Source organism: Rhinoderma darwinii, chromosome 5 (assembly GCF_050947455.1).
Source record: "Rhinoderma darwinii isolate aRhiDar2 chromosome 5, aRhiDar2.hap1, whole genome shotgun sequence".
NCBI classification, from domain to species: Eukaryota; Metazoa; Chordata; class Amphibia; order Anura; family Rhinodermatidae; genus Rhinoderma; species Rhinoderma darwinii.
The window spans coordinates 235,922,223-235,939,087 of record NC_134691.1 but is presented as its reverse complement, the minus strand read 5'-3'; the positions used below and the strand labels follow the sequence as shown (position 1 = coordinate 235,939,087).

The 16,865-nt window shown below is 41.3% G+C and overlaps 1 protein-coding gene across 4 annotated transcripts in view; it reads left to right on the top strand.

Annotated features, from left to right (window-relative positions):
• Positions 1 to 16,865, top strand: part of IKZF1 (IKAROS family zinc finger 1) — a 232,159-nt gene that overhangs the window by 195,839 nt on the left and 19,455 nt on the right. For all 4 annotated transcript variants that reach the window (XM_075826995.1, XM_075826998.1, XM_075826994.1 and 1 more), the window contains 2 exons: positions 5,197 to 5,364; positions 8,842 to 8,967. In XM_075826995.1, coding sequence (XP_075683110.1) covers positions 5,197 to 5,364; positions 8,842 to 8,967 — 294 coding nt within the window. The remainder of the gene's footprint in view (positions 1 to 5,196; positions 5,365 to 8,841; positions 8,968 to 16,865) is intronic.

Below are 16,865 nucleotides of genomic sequence, written 5' to 3'. Positions count from 1 at the left end.
CACATGGCCGTATTACGGCTATGTACAAGGTCCCTGTTGTAAAAAATAAAAATATTTTAGTAAATACACATACCTCCTAACTTTAAAGATTTGCAAAGAGGGACAACAGATGTGGTGTGAAAAGCGCACTGCACCAAATTTATTCCTGTTACGCGACGCCTCTAACCCTACCAAATCTTCGCCCATACACACTCAGTTCATCCCAAGCAGTATGCTCCCATAGTGGCCTCTACACATTATAATGCCCCTATAGTGGCCTCCACACAGTATAATGCCCCAAAGCTAGCCCCACACAGAATAGTGCCCCCCACACAGTATAATGCCCCCATAGTGCCTTCTACATAGTATAATGCCCTCATAGCTGCCCTTATACAGTATACTGCCCCATAGGTGCCCCCACACGGTATAATGCCCCCACAGCTGCCCCATACTGTATAATACCCCATAGCTTCAGCATACAGTATGATGCACCCATAGATGTCCCCATACAGTATTATACCCCTATAGCTGCCCCCATACAGTATAATGCCTTTTAGCTGCCCACACACAATATAAATGCCCCCTTAGCTGCCACCACACCGTGTCGGACTGTGGTACCTTAGGCCCACCAGAGGAATTTATTTAAAGGGCCCACTCTCCATCTATTGCAGACAAAGTTTTATTCTAACATAAACATTGTCTTAAATCAAGCTGGCCCCGATGCGCTTTAAAGTTCTGCTTTAGTACACTGCTAAAATATTTCATAACTCAGTAAACCTGTATGTTTACACTTAATGGATTAGCTGCAGATTTTCCGCAATAGATTTAATTGCAGAAAATCCTCAGCGTATTACAATAGCAGCAAAGTGTATGAGATTTGAACAAATCTCATCCGCACTCTGGGGAAAAATCTGCCAAGAAAAACGTTCATAAATTTCAATTTTTTTGTGGTGGAAAATCTGTGATTTCGCTGCAAAAGACTCAAATAAAAAAAAAATGCAGGAGCGCATTGCTGGTGGGCAGAGTCAGAACTGGAGAAATGCATTCACCAGCAGTAGTAACTGGCTGCATACATGATAATGGATAGCAGGAGAGCCTGGTCCCACCCAAGGATCCAACGATTCTCCGGTTGGCCAATCTGACACTGTCCACACAGTATAATGCCCCCTTAGCTGACATCATACAGTATAATGCTCCCATAACTGCACCCATACCCAGTATAATGCCCGCATAGTACCTAATAAAGATCCCTCTGCTCCGCCGGTCTGTGCTATGAGTGGCTCGGTGCAGACAGGTGCAATTAAGTCACGGCATTGCGTCTCTCTGTGCCGAGCTGCTTACGGCCGGCTCTACATAGTGAATAGTTGAGCACTAGCAATAGTAGAGCACTAGCTGACGAATCCCTGCTCCACCATTGGTTTAGACTGTATCTGCATTCTGAGGACAGAGATACAGTTGAAACCGGGATACACCACTGGCTGCTGGAACCGGGACGTTTGGAAAGTATGTAATACATGCAATTACAAATGTTTTAAAAACAGCTCCTTACATGACCTGGTTTCAATATGCAAATGACCCGACAAATGATCCGACATTGCGGAGAATGTGACATATCACATTCTTTTAATATAGTAGTGTTCCTAATTGACCTAAGAGAGGGAATGTGTACTAGAATTAACCCATTAGTGGCTGCCAATATGCAGCGGTCACTAACGGGCCTTAGGCTAAACCACCACCATTTCATGGCGGCCTAGTCTAAGTCCTGCACAGGTTTTTGCGTGCAGGCGCTTAGGTGTTTCATGACAGCCGGGCTCCATTTCTAACAGCTGGTATCAGAGTATCATAGTTACATAGTTGATAAGGTTGTAAAAAGACACAGGTCCAACAAATCCAATCCTACCATGTTGATCCAGAGGAAGGCAAAAACAAATGAGGTAGATGCCAATTGCCTCAATAGGGGAAAAATTTCTCCCTGACTCCAGAATCTAGTACTCATAACTTGTAATATTATATTTGTCAGCATCAAAGATTTGGGGAGAGAAGTCAGGAAGACAAAAAGCAGGAAGGAGAAAAATAGGGAAGGAAGGGGGGATTATAAACAACAAAATGAAACATTGCATCATAAAAATAATCATATAACCTGTCGTGGGTGCCGGGAAGACGAAAGAAGAGATCCGAAAGGCAGAGATCCCCATGTCAACTGAAACCATCTCCCAGTTTTCCGCAGCGGATATTCCCTACAGCCACCGGGGAAGACACCAGATACCGTGGCCCGTTACCAAATGATCCGCGGCCCGGTATTGGTGGTTGGCGATCACTGATCTAGACCATCGAGAACTGCATTTGTACTCATTCGGCTTTCTGTTTAAATTACCCTACAAGGAACCTCTTAGGCTTCGTTCACATCTACATTGGTACTCCGTTCATGGGTTCCATCGGACCGTTCCGTCAGGGGAACCCGTGAACGGAATCCAAACTGAAACAAATGGAAACCATAGGTTTCCTTTTGCATTACCATTGATTGATTTGGTGATGATACCGGTGCAAATGGTTACTGTTTGTCACCGTTGTTTAAGGGTTCCGTCATTTTGACGGAATGAATATCGCAGTCGACTGGGAAGCCATTTGCACCGGATCCGTCATTATTTAAATCAATCGGGATGCAAATGGAAACCTGTGGTTTCCGTTTGTTTTAGTTTGGATTCCGTTCATGGGATTCCCTGACGGAATGGTCCGTGAACAGAGTCCCGGCACAGATGTGAACAAAGCCTTACACGTGGATTCATCTTTTATTATCATATTATTTTAATATATTATGTTATTTTTGTACCACTATTTATTATTCATTATTATGAATTCTGATTGTTTTTAACTAACTGAAATTTTCTATATTGAGGCTTATTTTACATGACCTATGACATCAAGTCACGCACACTTTTGTCCTAATTTTATCTGTTTGGCGCCATCTGTGTGTGTGTATGTATATATATATATATATATACACACACACACACACAGTCGAGTCACCTTATTATGACCACCTCCTACTTTCGACGTGGGCAGTGTGTAGCCCATGAAGGGAGTGATGCGTCATGGGCTGGCTTGGTGGGTATATAAGGTGTGCGATAGGCTGTCTGAACACATATTACTCGTTGTTGCCATGGGAGATTTATCAGCGTTGCAAAAAGGGATAATTATTGGCTTCCGGGCAAAGGGTGGCATTATTTCTCAAACATTGCAGTTTGTGAACTGTTCATGTGCTGCTGTGGTGAAGTGTAATTTGAGTGGACAAATGGCACCTTGGGAATAACTGACGTGGAAACTGCGGAGCACCACATGCCATTGATATGAGTGGTGAACGTCGGCTACGAAGATGTGTGAGGGTGGAGGGACACGCTACAGTGAAGCAGCTCACAGTGAAAATCACCCAGGGGGATACCAGACACTTGTGTCTAAAACAACAGCTCAGCGAACCCTACTGCGTATGGGGCTCCGAAGCAGACAGATGTTCACTGCTTCTATGCTCACAAAGGTGCATTGGAAAAAATGTCTTCAATTTGCACGGCAGTATCGGAATTAGACCATCGATGATTGGCAAAGGCTGGTCTTCTCCGATGATTCATGTTTTCTGCTTTATCTATTGGATGGACGTTGGAGTGTCAGGTGAGAAACATCAGTGAACAAACACCCTGCAACCATTACTAGAAGAATACAACCTGGTGGCGGTAGCGTTATGGTCTGGGGAATTTTTTCATGGCATTCTCTAGGCCCACTCATCCATGCGAAAGGCACTCTGAACTGATTTGGCTATGAATCCATTGTTGCAGATTACGTCCACCCATACATGCTGTTTGTCTTCTGTGGGGCAGATGAAATCTTCCAGCAAGACAAATGCGAGATATCACACAGCTAGAAATGTCTGACAGTGGTTGGAAGAGCACAACCAAGACTTCCAAGTACTTCCCTGGCCCCCTAAATCGCCAGACTTGAACCCAATTGCGCATCTGTGGGAACACCTAGATCGTCTTGTTTGCTTTCTGGATCCTCCCCCAGGCACCCTCCAGCAAAAGTGGGATGCATTGCAGTCAGCATGGCTGGACCAGAAAAGGGAAATATAGATAGATTTAGACCTTAGACCTTCTTCTTGTAAGATCACAAATTAACAACTGTTTACATATGAATATACATGCAGTTAAACAGTAAAGTAAGTATAGGATATGTAGCTTCCAAGATGGAACCTTCAGCAGGGAGACTGCAGTAGTGCTAATTCACTGCTGGTACTCCTTGGGAAGGCTTTCACTTTTCTAAACATACAGTCATGGGCTACGAGTTTTGTGAGCTCTTGAGACTATTAATTCAAAACCCCATGATAATATCCTGCAAGGATAATGGATAATGTCCCTCAGCGCAGTGTTGCCTGCTCATTTTTATTTCACCCTCTCATTCTCCTCCCTGATCTGGCCGCTTAGGGACAGACAGGTAATGGAGAAGAAATTGAAAGGGAAAATACATGGGAAAATGTAAATGAAAAGAAGTTATTATAACTTCTATAATGAAGTGCCTTTCATTTAAATATAAGAATGTAACGCTGAAATGAACTTGTGATCCTGAAATGCATTTTTAATGAGTTCCCTTTTTATTTTTTGATGCTTCAGTAGCATATTTTAAAGACCCTTTGAAAAAAAAAAAAGCTACATTAAAAAAAAACAAACCACCAAATGCCACAACATACAAAATTGGATATTGGTTTATTCCAAAACTGCTGATCAGGAAGAGTGGCTCTTCAACACAAAAATGTTGCAGTCACTTTATTTAAATGAGGTTGAATTTGCATTGTGATGTGCCATTCTGATTTAGAAAAAAAAATTAGATTTTCAGATCAAATTGACCCAGCCAGTGAAGCGTTAAGGAACTGGCAGGTCTAGTCTAAAAGCCTCATGTTCTATCAAACCTGCAGACGACGGAAGTCATACAGTGCTAGTGAGAAAACAACTTTCTTGCTAAAATCTTCCTCTTGTAACTGTGTTACGTTTTTGTTCTCACATAAGTACATACAGTACATGATAGATAGATAATATATCTGTTTAATTGTAGATTTTTGGGTCATTTTATATATATATATATATACACATATATATATATATATATTTTATTTTATTTTTATATAGTTATTTTGTCTGTATATAATTTTTGTTTTTATTGTTTTTCTTGTCGCAGGGGAGCGGCCATTTCAATGCAACCAATGTGGTGCCTCATTTACCCAGAAAGGCAATCTCCTCCGCCACATCAAATTACACTCTGGTGAAAAGCCCTTTAAATGTCACTTGTGTAACTATGCATGCAGACGCAGAGACGCACTCTCTGGTCACCTCAGGACACATTCTGGTAAGTGAGCCTGATTTTGGACCGCTGTTTGTGTATGTGCATGACCAAAAGACTCAATTCCATAACTTTAATAATTGAACGTAGTTGCACTTTCCTGTCCCCAATAACAATAGGAAGAGCAGCTCTGTGCACTAACTGCTAATCATACATGTAAAATACCATTCAAACTGAAAGAATAGGAATATTTTAAACACATGTAAAATTTTATTGTTTTGGCGGAGGCTCAATAATAATGTTATGGAGGGTAAATGTTATGTAAACTCATCAGATTTACGTTTAGCTTAATAATTAATTTTTTTTGACGCCTAAAAATACATTACTCTAATTCGATGATCAGCATGGAAAAAGAGGAATACGAGAAATCTCATTTGACAAGTTTTTGCTTTGAACAATATTATTAGGCCCTGTAAAGTACAAATCCTTTTAATTCAGTATAATTCAGATCCAAAGTGTGCCCGACTGTCAAACATTCAAAAGAAGACATACTTCAAGAACATGCACAGTGCTGTTAAAAAGTATTTGCCCCCTTCCCAATTTCTTGTATTTTTTGTTTATTTGTCACACTTGAATGTTTCAGATCATCAAACTACTTTTAATATTACAGAAAGATAACCCAAGGAAACACAAAATGTTGTTTTAAAATTATGTTTTCATTTACTGAAGGAAAAATGGTGGTATGCCCTACCTGAACCTATGTAAAAAAGTAATTGCCCCCCTAAATCAAGTCAATTGACAATTGAGTTTAATTTCACTAGCCACAACCAGGCATTATTAATGCCAGATCTGTTGAATGTAAACATTACTTTAATAGAACCTGTCTGGCAATGTCTACCAGGCTAGAAGGTCTCATAAATCAGCACTTGGTGCCACATTCTAAAGAGATTCAAATACAGATGCAAAACAAAGTCTTTGTAACTTACCAGTCTGAAAAGGGTTACAAAGCCATTGCTAAGACTCTGGGACTCCAGCAAACCATAGTGAGAGCCATTATCCACAAATGGAGAAAACTTGGAACAGTGGTGAATCTTCCCAGGAATAGCCGGCCTACCAAAATTTCACCAAGCGTACATCGACAACCCATCCAGGAGGTCACACACAAAAGAACGGAGATGAACATCTAAAGTACTGCAGGCCTCACTTGCCTCAGTTAAGGTCAATGTACACGATTCCACAAAAAGATAGACACTGGGCAAAAATGACATCCATAGGAGAGTGGCAAGGTGCAAACCTCTGCTGAACAAAAAGAACACAAAGGCTTGTCTCACATTTGCCTAAAACATCAAGATGAAAATAAAGAGGTAGTTAGGTTAGATAGGGGTCAGATTATATTGGTGGGGGGAGAAATAGACTGTGGGGAGAGCACTAGAAAACAGGATAAGGAGATACTCTTGTTACAAAACAACATTTAAAATAAAAATGCCCATATCTTGTCAAATAATCACATTTCTGATACCGAATATGACAAATTGAAATGCAAGTTAAAGTGTATGGTCACAAATGCCAGAAGTCTAGCAAGCAAAATGGGGGAGTTGGAGGCCTTGGTACTGGAGGAACATATAGACATAGTTGGTGTTGCTGAAACATAGCTAGACTCTTCACATGACTGGGCTGTAAATCTACAGGGTATTACACTGTTTCAAAAAGACAGGGCAAATAGGAAAGGCGGTGGTGTATGTCTGTATGTGAGAAGTGATATGAAGGCGAGTGTGAAAGAGACAATAGTGGGTGAAGATTCTGAGGAGATTGAAACCTTGTGGGTGGAATTACAAAGGGAGGTAAACACTGAAAAAAAATACTTTTGGTGTAATCTATAGACCCCCCAATATAACTGAAGAGATATAAGGTCAAATATGTAAACAGATGGAGCAGGCAGCACAGTGTGTACTGTAGTGATAATGGGAGATTTTAATTACCCAGATATTAATTAGTGTCTGTCACGGTCACAGGGTATGTGGCGGAGAGGCAGCTGACAAGGTCTCAGTCTATACAAAAGTCTATTGGCAGTTCATAACACTTGGGTACCTGAACTAGTCCAGACAGTGGCTGTGGCTTCAGCACAGATGGAGGTCGGTGCAGCAGGTAGCACCAGACGTGGCGGGCAGTACAAGATGTGGCAGAAGACACTGGATGTGGCAGAAGACACTAGACGCGGCAAACGACACTGGACGTGGCAAACGACAGCAGGTGCAGTAGGACACAACTCCAACACTAGTAGGCAGAGGAACGAGAACAAGCACGAGATACAGGAACAGGTAACAGGGCATGGGTAACAACTGGAATGGGAAACACTAAGGGACCATTTGCAAGACAGACTTTGGATAAACTAACAACGTTCAGGCAAGGATCAGAAGGACTGGGGCCTTCTTATAGGCCAGGAAATAATGTTGATTGATGATGACGATTGTTTTCATGTGCGCGAGCACTCTACGAGACCCCGATGACCGGAGCGGAAGTGAGTGCTGGCGTCTCCTAGGAAGGAGATGGGGACCAGCACTCACAGATCCATGGCTGCGGGTGTCGGGAGGTGAGTAAACCCGACGGCCCGCGGCCATGGACGCTACAGTGTCATGATTCGGATACAACTGCCAAGGGAAGACATTTCCTCAACATGTTGCAGGAACATTTTATGGCCCAGTTTGTGGAAGACCCGACTAGAGGTGAAGCTCTGTTGGATCTGGTCATTTCTAATAATGCAGAGCTTGTTGGGAATGTCAATGTTCGTGAAAACCTTGGTAACAGTGATCACAATATAGTTACATTTTACCTATACTGTAAAAAACAAAGGCTGGGAGGGCAAAAACACTTAATTTTAAGAAGGCCAATTTCCCCAGGATGAGGGCTGCAATTCAGGATATAGACTGGGAACAACTAATGTCAAATAATTGTACAAATGATAAATGGGAGATTTTAAAATCTACTTTGAGTTATTATAGTGCAAAATGTTTTCCTATAGGGAACAAGTATAAATGACTAAAATTAAAACCCACAGTTGTTATTGTCAAGGGTGGCACAACCAGTTATTAGGTTTAGGTGGGGCAATTATTTTTTTACATTGATATAGGTTTTGATTAAATCGTTATCCTCAATAAATGGGAGTATCATTTAAAAGCCGCATTTTGTGTTAATTCGTGTTGTCTTTGTCTTATATTAAAATCAGTTGGTCGATCTGAAACATTTATATGTGACAAATTAGCAAAAATAGAAGAAATCGAATGAGGTGCAAATACTTTTTTCAGTCACTGTACAGCACATTGAACATTAATAGTCAGCTTAAAATAAAAAATAATTCTAAGCAAAAATAGGCCTCTGATTTTTTTTAATCAGAAAAGTATACTGTACTTTTGTTTTTTACTTTTGATCTTTTGAGATCACAAAAAACAAATACCATGTTATTGTTATATTCTGTTTTTACAGTATGTATAGTTAGTGGGAAACATTGCTGAACACTATGTTACCTTTTTTTAATTTTGTTTTCAGTAGGTAAACCACATAAGTGTGGCTATTGCGGACGCAGTTACAAACAACGCAGTTCTTTGGAAGAACACAAGGAAAGATGTCATAACTACTTGCAAAGTATGGGGCTTCAGAATAACATTTACTCAGGTAATTTAATTTCTAGAAAAAATGTATCATGACAGTTAGACTGGAAAAGACACATAATACTGTGTTTGCTGATCAAAAGTATTTGATTTCAATACTACCGTAAGATTTTTTTGATGATACAGAGGTTACAGATTTCTTAATAAATAACTATAAAACTGGAGTGAGGCTATGTTCATACATCGTCTTTCTGCACGTTCAAGATATGACAGGCTGCCAACGTGTCTTTCTGAACATGTCAACACCATTCTGATTGTAAAGGTTGGTATACCGTATTTTTCACTGTATTGGAAAGCATAGTCGACTTCTTTTCAATACAAGGGATCCTGCAAAAGAACAAAAAAAAAAAAAGATTGCGCAGTATATATATTTTTGTTTTGAACAATGGTAGTCAATGGGTGACATATGTGGCGTATGGCATACAGTTGCATTTGTCAGGACTGCATGTATGTCGGGAGCATTTCCCAACATATATGCAGAACATAAACAAAAAACAATGTCTAAATGCACTCCATATTCATCAAACAGTTGAGAAACTTTTCAGTTTAGTCTTTCCAAAGGTGTGTTGTAGGGGTTTGGTATGTTAGTTCCGGCTATGCGACATGTTTATCAATGCCCTTTAGCAGATTTTTGAACAACAGATCAGAGCTGGCATATATCTTATGCATGTTTTAGTGCTTACTTGAGAATTGAAACCTCCAATTATAAAACAACTTTCCATAAATCAATAGTACAAGCGAAGGGGAAGATAAGAAACTTTGTAATATATCTTATTAGATTACTTTCTCAACTTATCTGGCTCCTTTCCCCCCTCTCCTATTTTCTTAACTGTTCACTTACCTAGTACTCACTTATAGAATCCCTAGAGCAGAGAGGAGATAAATTCTAAGCTTCACTGAGAGAACAGGTTACAGCTGCCCACAGAAGTCTATGGAGAGGGGAGGGGGAGGAGGAGGAGGAAGCAGGCTTGCTAACAGTCTATCATACACGGCATACAGAGCTGATCCATTATACCGCAGTAAGGAGCATTGTAATTCTCCTGCTCTATAACATGCTGACTGCAGATAAGACAGCATGTTCAACGTTAAAGGTTTCTTTTGAGAAAAGCACTTGCAGGGATTATTTGTTACAAAGTCTAAAGGACTTCTTTATTGCAGTGATTATCGCTAAATCATGGCAAAATGGCACGCAAAAAATGCAATTTAGACCGCACCGTTTGAATATACCCTAAATTAATCATTTCAGGGGGAACACCCTTTACAACATACTGTTGAAATATCCACATATAACCTAAGCTTACATGGACCTTTACTTTTTAAACAACTTATGCTAATCTAATACTGTATCTGATATATATATATATATATATATATATATATATATATACACACACAGGGTGGGCCATTTATATGGATACACCTAAATAAAATGGGAATGGTTGGTGATATTAACTTCCTGTTTGTGGCACATTAGTATATGGGAGGGGGGAAACTTTTCAAGCTGGGTGTTGACCATGGCGGCCATTTTGAAGTTGGCCATTTTGTATCCAACTTTAGTTTTTTCAAAGGGAAGAGGGTCATGTGACACATCAAACTTATCGAGAATTTCACAAGAAAAACAATGGTGTGCTTGGTTTTAACGTTACTTTATTCTTTCATGAGTTATTTACAAGTTTCTGACCACTTATAAAATGTGTTCAAAGTGCTGCCCATTGTGTTGGATTGTCAATGCAACCCTCTTCTCCCACTCTTCACACACTGATAGCAACACCGCAGAAGAAATGCTAACACAGGCTTCCAGTATCCGTAGTTTCAGTTGCTGAACATCTCGTATCTTCACAGCATAGACAATTGCCTGCAGATGACCCCAAGATAAAAGTCTAAGGGGGTCAGATCGGGAGACCTAGGGGGCCATTCAACTGGCCCACGACGACCAATCCACTTTCCAGGAAACTGTTCATCTAGGAATGCTCGGACCTGACACCCATAATGACATAAATAACTCATGAAAGAATAAAGTAACGTTAAAACCAAGCACACCATTGTTTTTCTTGTGAAATTCTCGATAAGTTTGATGTGTCACATAACCCTCTTCCCATTGAAAAAACTAAAGTTGGATACAAAATGGCCGACTTCAAAATGTCCGCCATGGTCAACACCCAGCTTGAAAAGTTTCCCCCCTCCCATATATTAATGTGCCACAAACAGGAAGTTAATATCACCAACCATTCCCATTTTATTTAGGTGTATCCATATAAATGGCCCACCCTGTATATATATATATATATACTTATATATCAACTTTGTAATTAACTTACTGTTAAAATTTAGTTGCTTTATCCATGCAAATTTTGTGTGAAGTTATTGACATAAGGTATATCCCTTCCTGTAATATGCTGTCCACCCCGTTGTCAAACAAAATCCATCTCTAGTTACAGAGCAGAGGAGATGGAGGGCAGGAAGTGGAGGTATATCTCTTAACAGTCTGCCCATAGAAGTCTATGGAGAGGGGGGATCAGAGACAAAGATACATAAGCTGCTGCCCACTGGAGGCTATGGAGAGGAGAGGGGGAGCAGGTGCAAAGTGAAAAACAGAAGCTGCTGCACATTAAGGATATAGGGAAGGAAGGGGAGCAGTAGCAAAATAAAGCCTTATTCACACGAACAAGTATTGCGTCCGTGATATTCATGCGTGTCGCACGGACCTATGTTAGTGAATGGGGCCGTTCAGACAGTCCGTGATTTTCAGGCTGCTGCGTAAAACTCACGACATGTCCTAAACTTGGCCGTTTTTTGCGCATCACGCGCCCATTGAAGTCAATGAGTACGTGAAAATCGCGCACGGCACATGGAAGCACTTCTGTGTGACGCGCATGATTCATGCAACAGTAGATAAAGAAATGAAGGAAAAAATAAAAGCACTTCCTTCATTTCTTTTTCTAAACGTCAAAACCGCATGTCATAAGCATGGCATATGTGTGAAAATCATGCAGGCATGCAGCACATACTAATGACACGCGCAGCTGCAACGTGCAAAAAACGCAGCATTTTTTTCCCCGCGCAAAACGCACACGTTCGTGTGAATAAGGCCTAAGAGAGACACAGATGATGCCCATAAAAGTCTGTGCAGAGAAGAGGTGGGAGCAGGAGGAGGACATGCTGCAGCTGCTAGTAAGAGTTATATGTCACCCCAGTGCTGGATCCTCAGCTACACTACTCTGTACTGCTGTAGAGATAGAGCCTGCAGAGTAGAAAAGTGCTAAAAATATTAAGAATGCAAGTCATATAATGGCCAGAAATAGGGTTATTCCTCATGTACACACAGATTATTCTGATAAGTCACCTGAAAAGTTAAAATATTGCTATTCTTTTTAGTGAAACTACCTATAATTATTCTAATGCATAATAACATTCTCCAACTAGTGAAGCCCTATGGAGACCATCAGTCCTGTTGCACAGTCCCCGAGTGCTGATTTGTGATGTAATCTAACATTGTGTTAGTTCCCTACTGTGAAGTGTGTAGACTTGAACAGTAAGAGGACCTCATATAATACATTATATGGGCTTCTTGTTTTCCGATAGCTCATCAATGAACTCCCCCCACAGGTCTCTAGTAATTGTGATCTATCATATTTATGAGCTCATTCCCTCACATGCAATCTAATAGACAGTAGAAAGTTGCTTTTAAGGTGATAGTTGGCCTTATTTTCTAGTAAGCCTATGCAACTTCACAGGTTGCACATATGGTGTAGTATACCCATGGTTCTAGAAGGGACAACTAATGTGGAAGGTCCCATCCTGAAGTATTTCACAAACGGTCTTCTCCTGCTTTTGAGGTAATTAAGATTGAGTGTCAATGTAAACTTTCAATTTGTCCACATACATTATGGCCGTTTAGCGCTACAGCCATTTGTTAGTTCAGAAGAATCATGCTCACAAAAGCATCTTTTTCGTTATACAGTTTTAACCCAGTAATTCCAATGGTATAGAAATGCTTAAACCATTCCCCCTTACTGCTTACTCTGGGATTTTCTGAGCTTGCAAAGTGACGGATATGGAGGCTGAACACCCTGTGACTATCTTGTAAAGATATCGCAGACTCCTTAGAGATTGAAATGCCTGCCTTTTGAGAATCTAATGAAGAAATTGCAGCTCATGGGATGACTTTGCATGCTCTTAAGGCCTATACTAGAGGAGTTGTTATACGGGCTATCTCCTCACATAGATGTGGACTTTTCTCTGGGGACTAGACAGGGTTGTCCCCTCTCGCCATCCCTTTATGCACGGGCGCCATAGAACTGCTAACAACAGCCATACGTCATTCACCTGATATAAAGGGCTTCATGGTGGGAGAAAAAGAGATGCGTGTTTCTATGTATGCTGATGACACCCTTCTATTCCTTAATGGCGCTGGCGCTTCCCTATGGTCAGTATTGGGTCTATTTAACTACTTTGCTTCATTTTAGGGCCTGCGATTTAACTGGTCCAAGTCCCTGGTCTTCTGCGGCCAAATGTATGGAAGTACCCCCCCCCCCCTTTACAGTGGGCGGATAAACTTAGCTATATGGATGTTGTGGTGAACAATGATGGAATAGCTTTATACCTGACAATATAACACCCTGATCGCAGAGATTTAAAACCGATTTTGATAGATGGAAACACCCCCCTCTTACAGTGACGGGTCGTATTAATCTCTTTACCAGATCTCCCCAGATTTCTTCACCTCTTTCACAATTCTCCTGTATGGTTGCCTCTCTCATTGTACTCCATTGTGGATAGGGAAACTAGATCCTTTATTTGGCCAGGAGGGTATGCACGACTTGCATTTGGTACTCTACAACCAATGTTCCCTCTAAGTCTCGGCAGCTCCTGAGCGGGGCAGTTAGGGAGCAGGACAAGTCTCCATCAATGGTGGGAGATCTGATGACCAAAAGTAATACCCCCAGTAAACGCTAATATAGCGACTAAATAAGAGAATATGAAAACGTATTTAAATTTGTTTTAATTGCTTTTTAAATACTATAATATTACAAGTACACCTGTAAAATAGACCGTTATAAACACCAATTATAGGCATCAATGAAATAATCCCTCATTACACCACTGTCCTTGTAGATAGCGTCACACATAAAACCCCCTTTAGATAGTGCCTCACAGACTCCTTGTAGATAGCGCAAAATAGAAGGAGTTAGGACCCTTGGTAGTTGGCAGGCCTAATACAACAATTGAAAAACAAATGCCAGAGGCAAGGAAGCCTTGTTTCCCAGCTACCATTCGATTGATTAAATTTTTTTTAAATTTTTAAATTATAATCTTTATTATGCTATTGTAGCAAACAGACATACAGACAAACCAACATGAATAGTTAAAATCCATGAACCCCTGAGGACGCTACATACGTAGCGAAACATGTCGGGGGGGCTCTCTTTCTAATTTTAACACATGCTGGTATTAGGGCATCTCCAGTTTATAATTTAACAATCTAACTACTTAGGAGTTCTCTGCTACATCGGTGACCTCCTGAATCTGCCTGTCTGCAGTCACAGACGGCAGGAACACGTTTACATTGTTACAGCCACTAACGGCCACTGCCCCTATCCATGCATTGGAAATTTTAACTATTCATGTTGGTTTGTCTGTATGTCTGTTTGCTACAATAGCATAATAAAGATTATAATTTAAAAATTTTAAAAAAATTTAATCAATCGAATGGTAGCTGGGAAACAAGGCTTCCTTGCCTCTAGCATTTGTTTTTCACTTGTAGATAGCGCCACACACATCCCCCCTGTAGATAGCGCGACACACATCCACTCTGTAGATAGCGCCACACAGACCCCCTGTAGATCGTGACACACAGACCCCCTGTAGATCGTGACACACAGACCCCCTGTAGATAGCGCCACACAGACCCCCTGTAGATAGCGCCACACAGACCCCCCTGTAGATAGCGCCACACAGACCCCCCTGTAGATAGCGCCACACAGACCCCCCTGTAGATACTGCCACACAGACCCCAGACTTATAGGCTGCAGCCTTAACGTGGCCTGCAGCCTATAAAGGGGCGTAGCTAAAGGCTTATGGGTTCCGATGCAAAGGTTCTTCTTTTGGCCCCCCCCCCCCCAAACTTCTCATGGCCGATGGCCCGCAGCTTTCAGCTGCATCGCTGGGTCTCCTAAGTGATCCAACAATGCAGCACTAGCAGCCAGGGTTGTCATTAAGGACTTAAAACATCAGGGGGAATAGCCCCAATACATATGTGCCCCCCCAACAAAATGTGTGTGTGTATGTATATGTGTGTGTATATATTGTGAGGGTTTAGCATCAGGAGAGGTTGGTACAGCGGTTTCTTTGTAGCCAGAGACAGGGACACCGTGCATTAAAAGTCATAACAGCGCTTTGCCTGTGTTTTTATTCTTGTCAAAGAAACAGCCTCTTGTACAACAAGGCAAAATACAAAATAAATCCTGCTCGTCTGAGCACTAACTAAACAAGATATTTATCTAACTATACCGAGTGCCTTCCTACCAGGCACTGGACACAAAGTAACACAGGTCTTTACTCACATAGAATACAGGCTACTCCAGACTTAGTAGTCTCCAGTCTGAGTCAGGGGTGAGACTCCCACACACTGTGTCTGCACCTTTTTATACACAGGGTACAGGTGCAGCTAATTGAGCAGCAGCCTTGTCCTACAAACAGAGATGGACTAGGGATTGGGGAACCCGCCCTGCTCTTCTCCAATCCAACTCTTTTTTTCAGCTTTTCCTTAAAGGAACAGTGTCATCACAATTTTTTTTTTAATATGTTAAAGATGTTAGTGCTTTATTAAAAACGTTTATATTTATTTGTGTGTTTGTGTTTTACTTTTTCTTATTTTTACACTTTTTCTTCCCTATGGGGGCTGCCATTTTTTTTTCCATTTCTGTATGTGTCGATTAACGACACATACAGACATGGAATACGGCAGCCACAGTCCCATAGGGACTGCGAACGGGTCCCGTCCCATCCACTTCTGTGTACGCCGTCTGTGTGGGAACTGCGCATGCGCCGCTCCCACACAGTCCAATTTGAAATGCGCGCCGCCCGGCGCCATTTTCCTGTGGACCGGAAGTCGCGGCCGGACAGTAAGATTACTACTTCCGGTCGCGGCTTCCGGACTTGTGCACTTGGACCAGCGGCAGCAGACGGAGCGGACGGGCCGGAGGGAGCCGCGGCGGCAGGAGCAGGTAAGAGATTTCTATGTATGTTCGTGTTTGTGTGTGTTTACTACTGTATGTAAACCTACTACACTGTGTGTTAGCTCAAAAAATGGCGACACACAGTGTAGGAGGTTAGACCGTTCAAACCCCTCGTTTATCCCGGCACTAGCCAGGATAAAGGAGGGGGGGATTCTCAGAGCTCACTAGAGCGAGTGCTTTTTTTCCCAATTTTGCAGCAAAAAACAATGTGGTTGCTTTACCACATGCAATGCTGCAATTTTGGGAATAGCTCCATCTAGTGACCAGCAATGGGAAATATTATAAATTAGAATCTAATTTATAATATTTCCTGACTCGTGAAAAAAATAAAAAAAATTTGAACAATGTTTAATCACCTACACACTAAATGTTTAATTAAAAAAAAACAAAACATGTTTTGCTGGCAACACATTCCCTTTAAGCCGAGATTGGAAAACTAGAGCTTTCTATTGCAAGAACTACTCATTCCCTGGAGCCTAGGATACATATGACAGGATTCTAGGAGAAATATACCTTCCCTCAATGACTTTACCTGTCACTGTCTCACAATATATATATAGAAAAACCATAGAGCAAAGTAACGGCACCAGGACTTCAGAATAGATGAAATAGGGTGGATGTATTCACCTCAAGTGAGTGACGTTTCGGTTCGTCACCTTTCTCA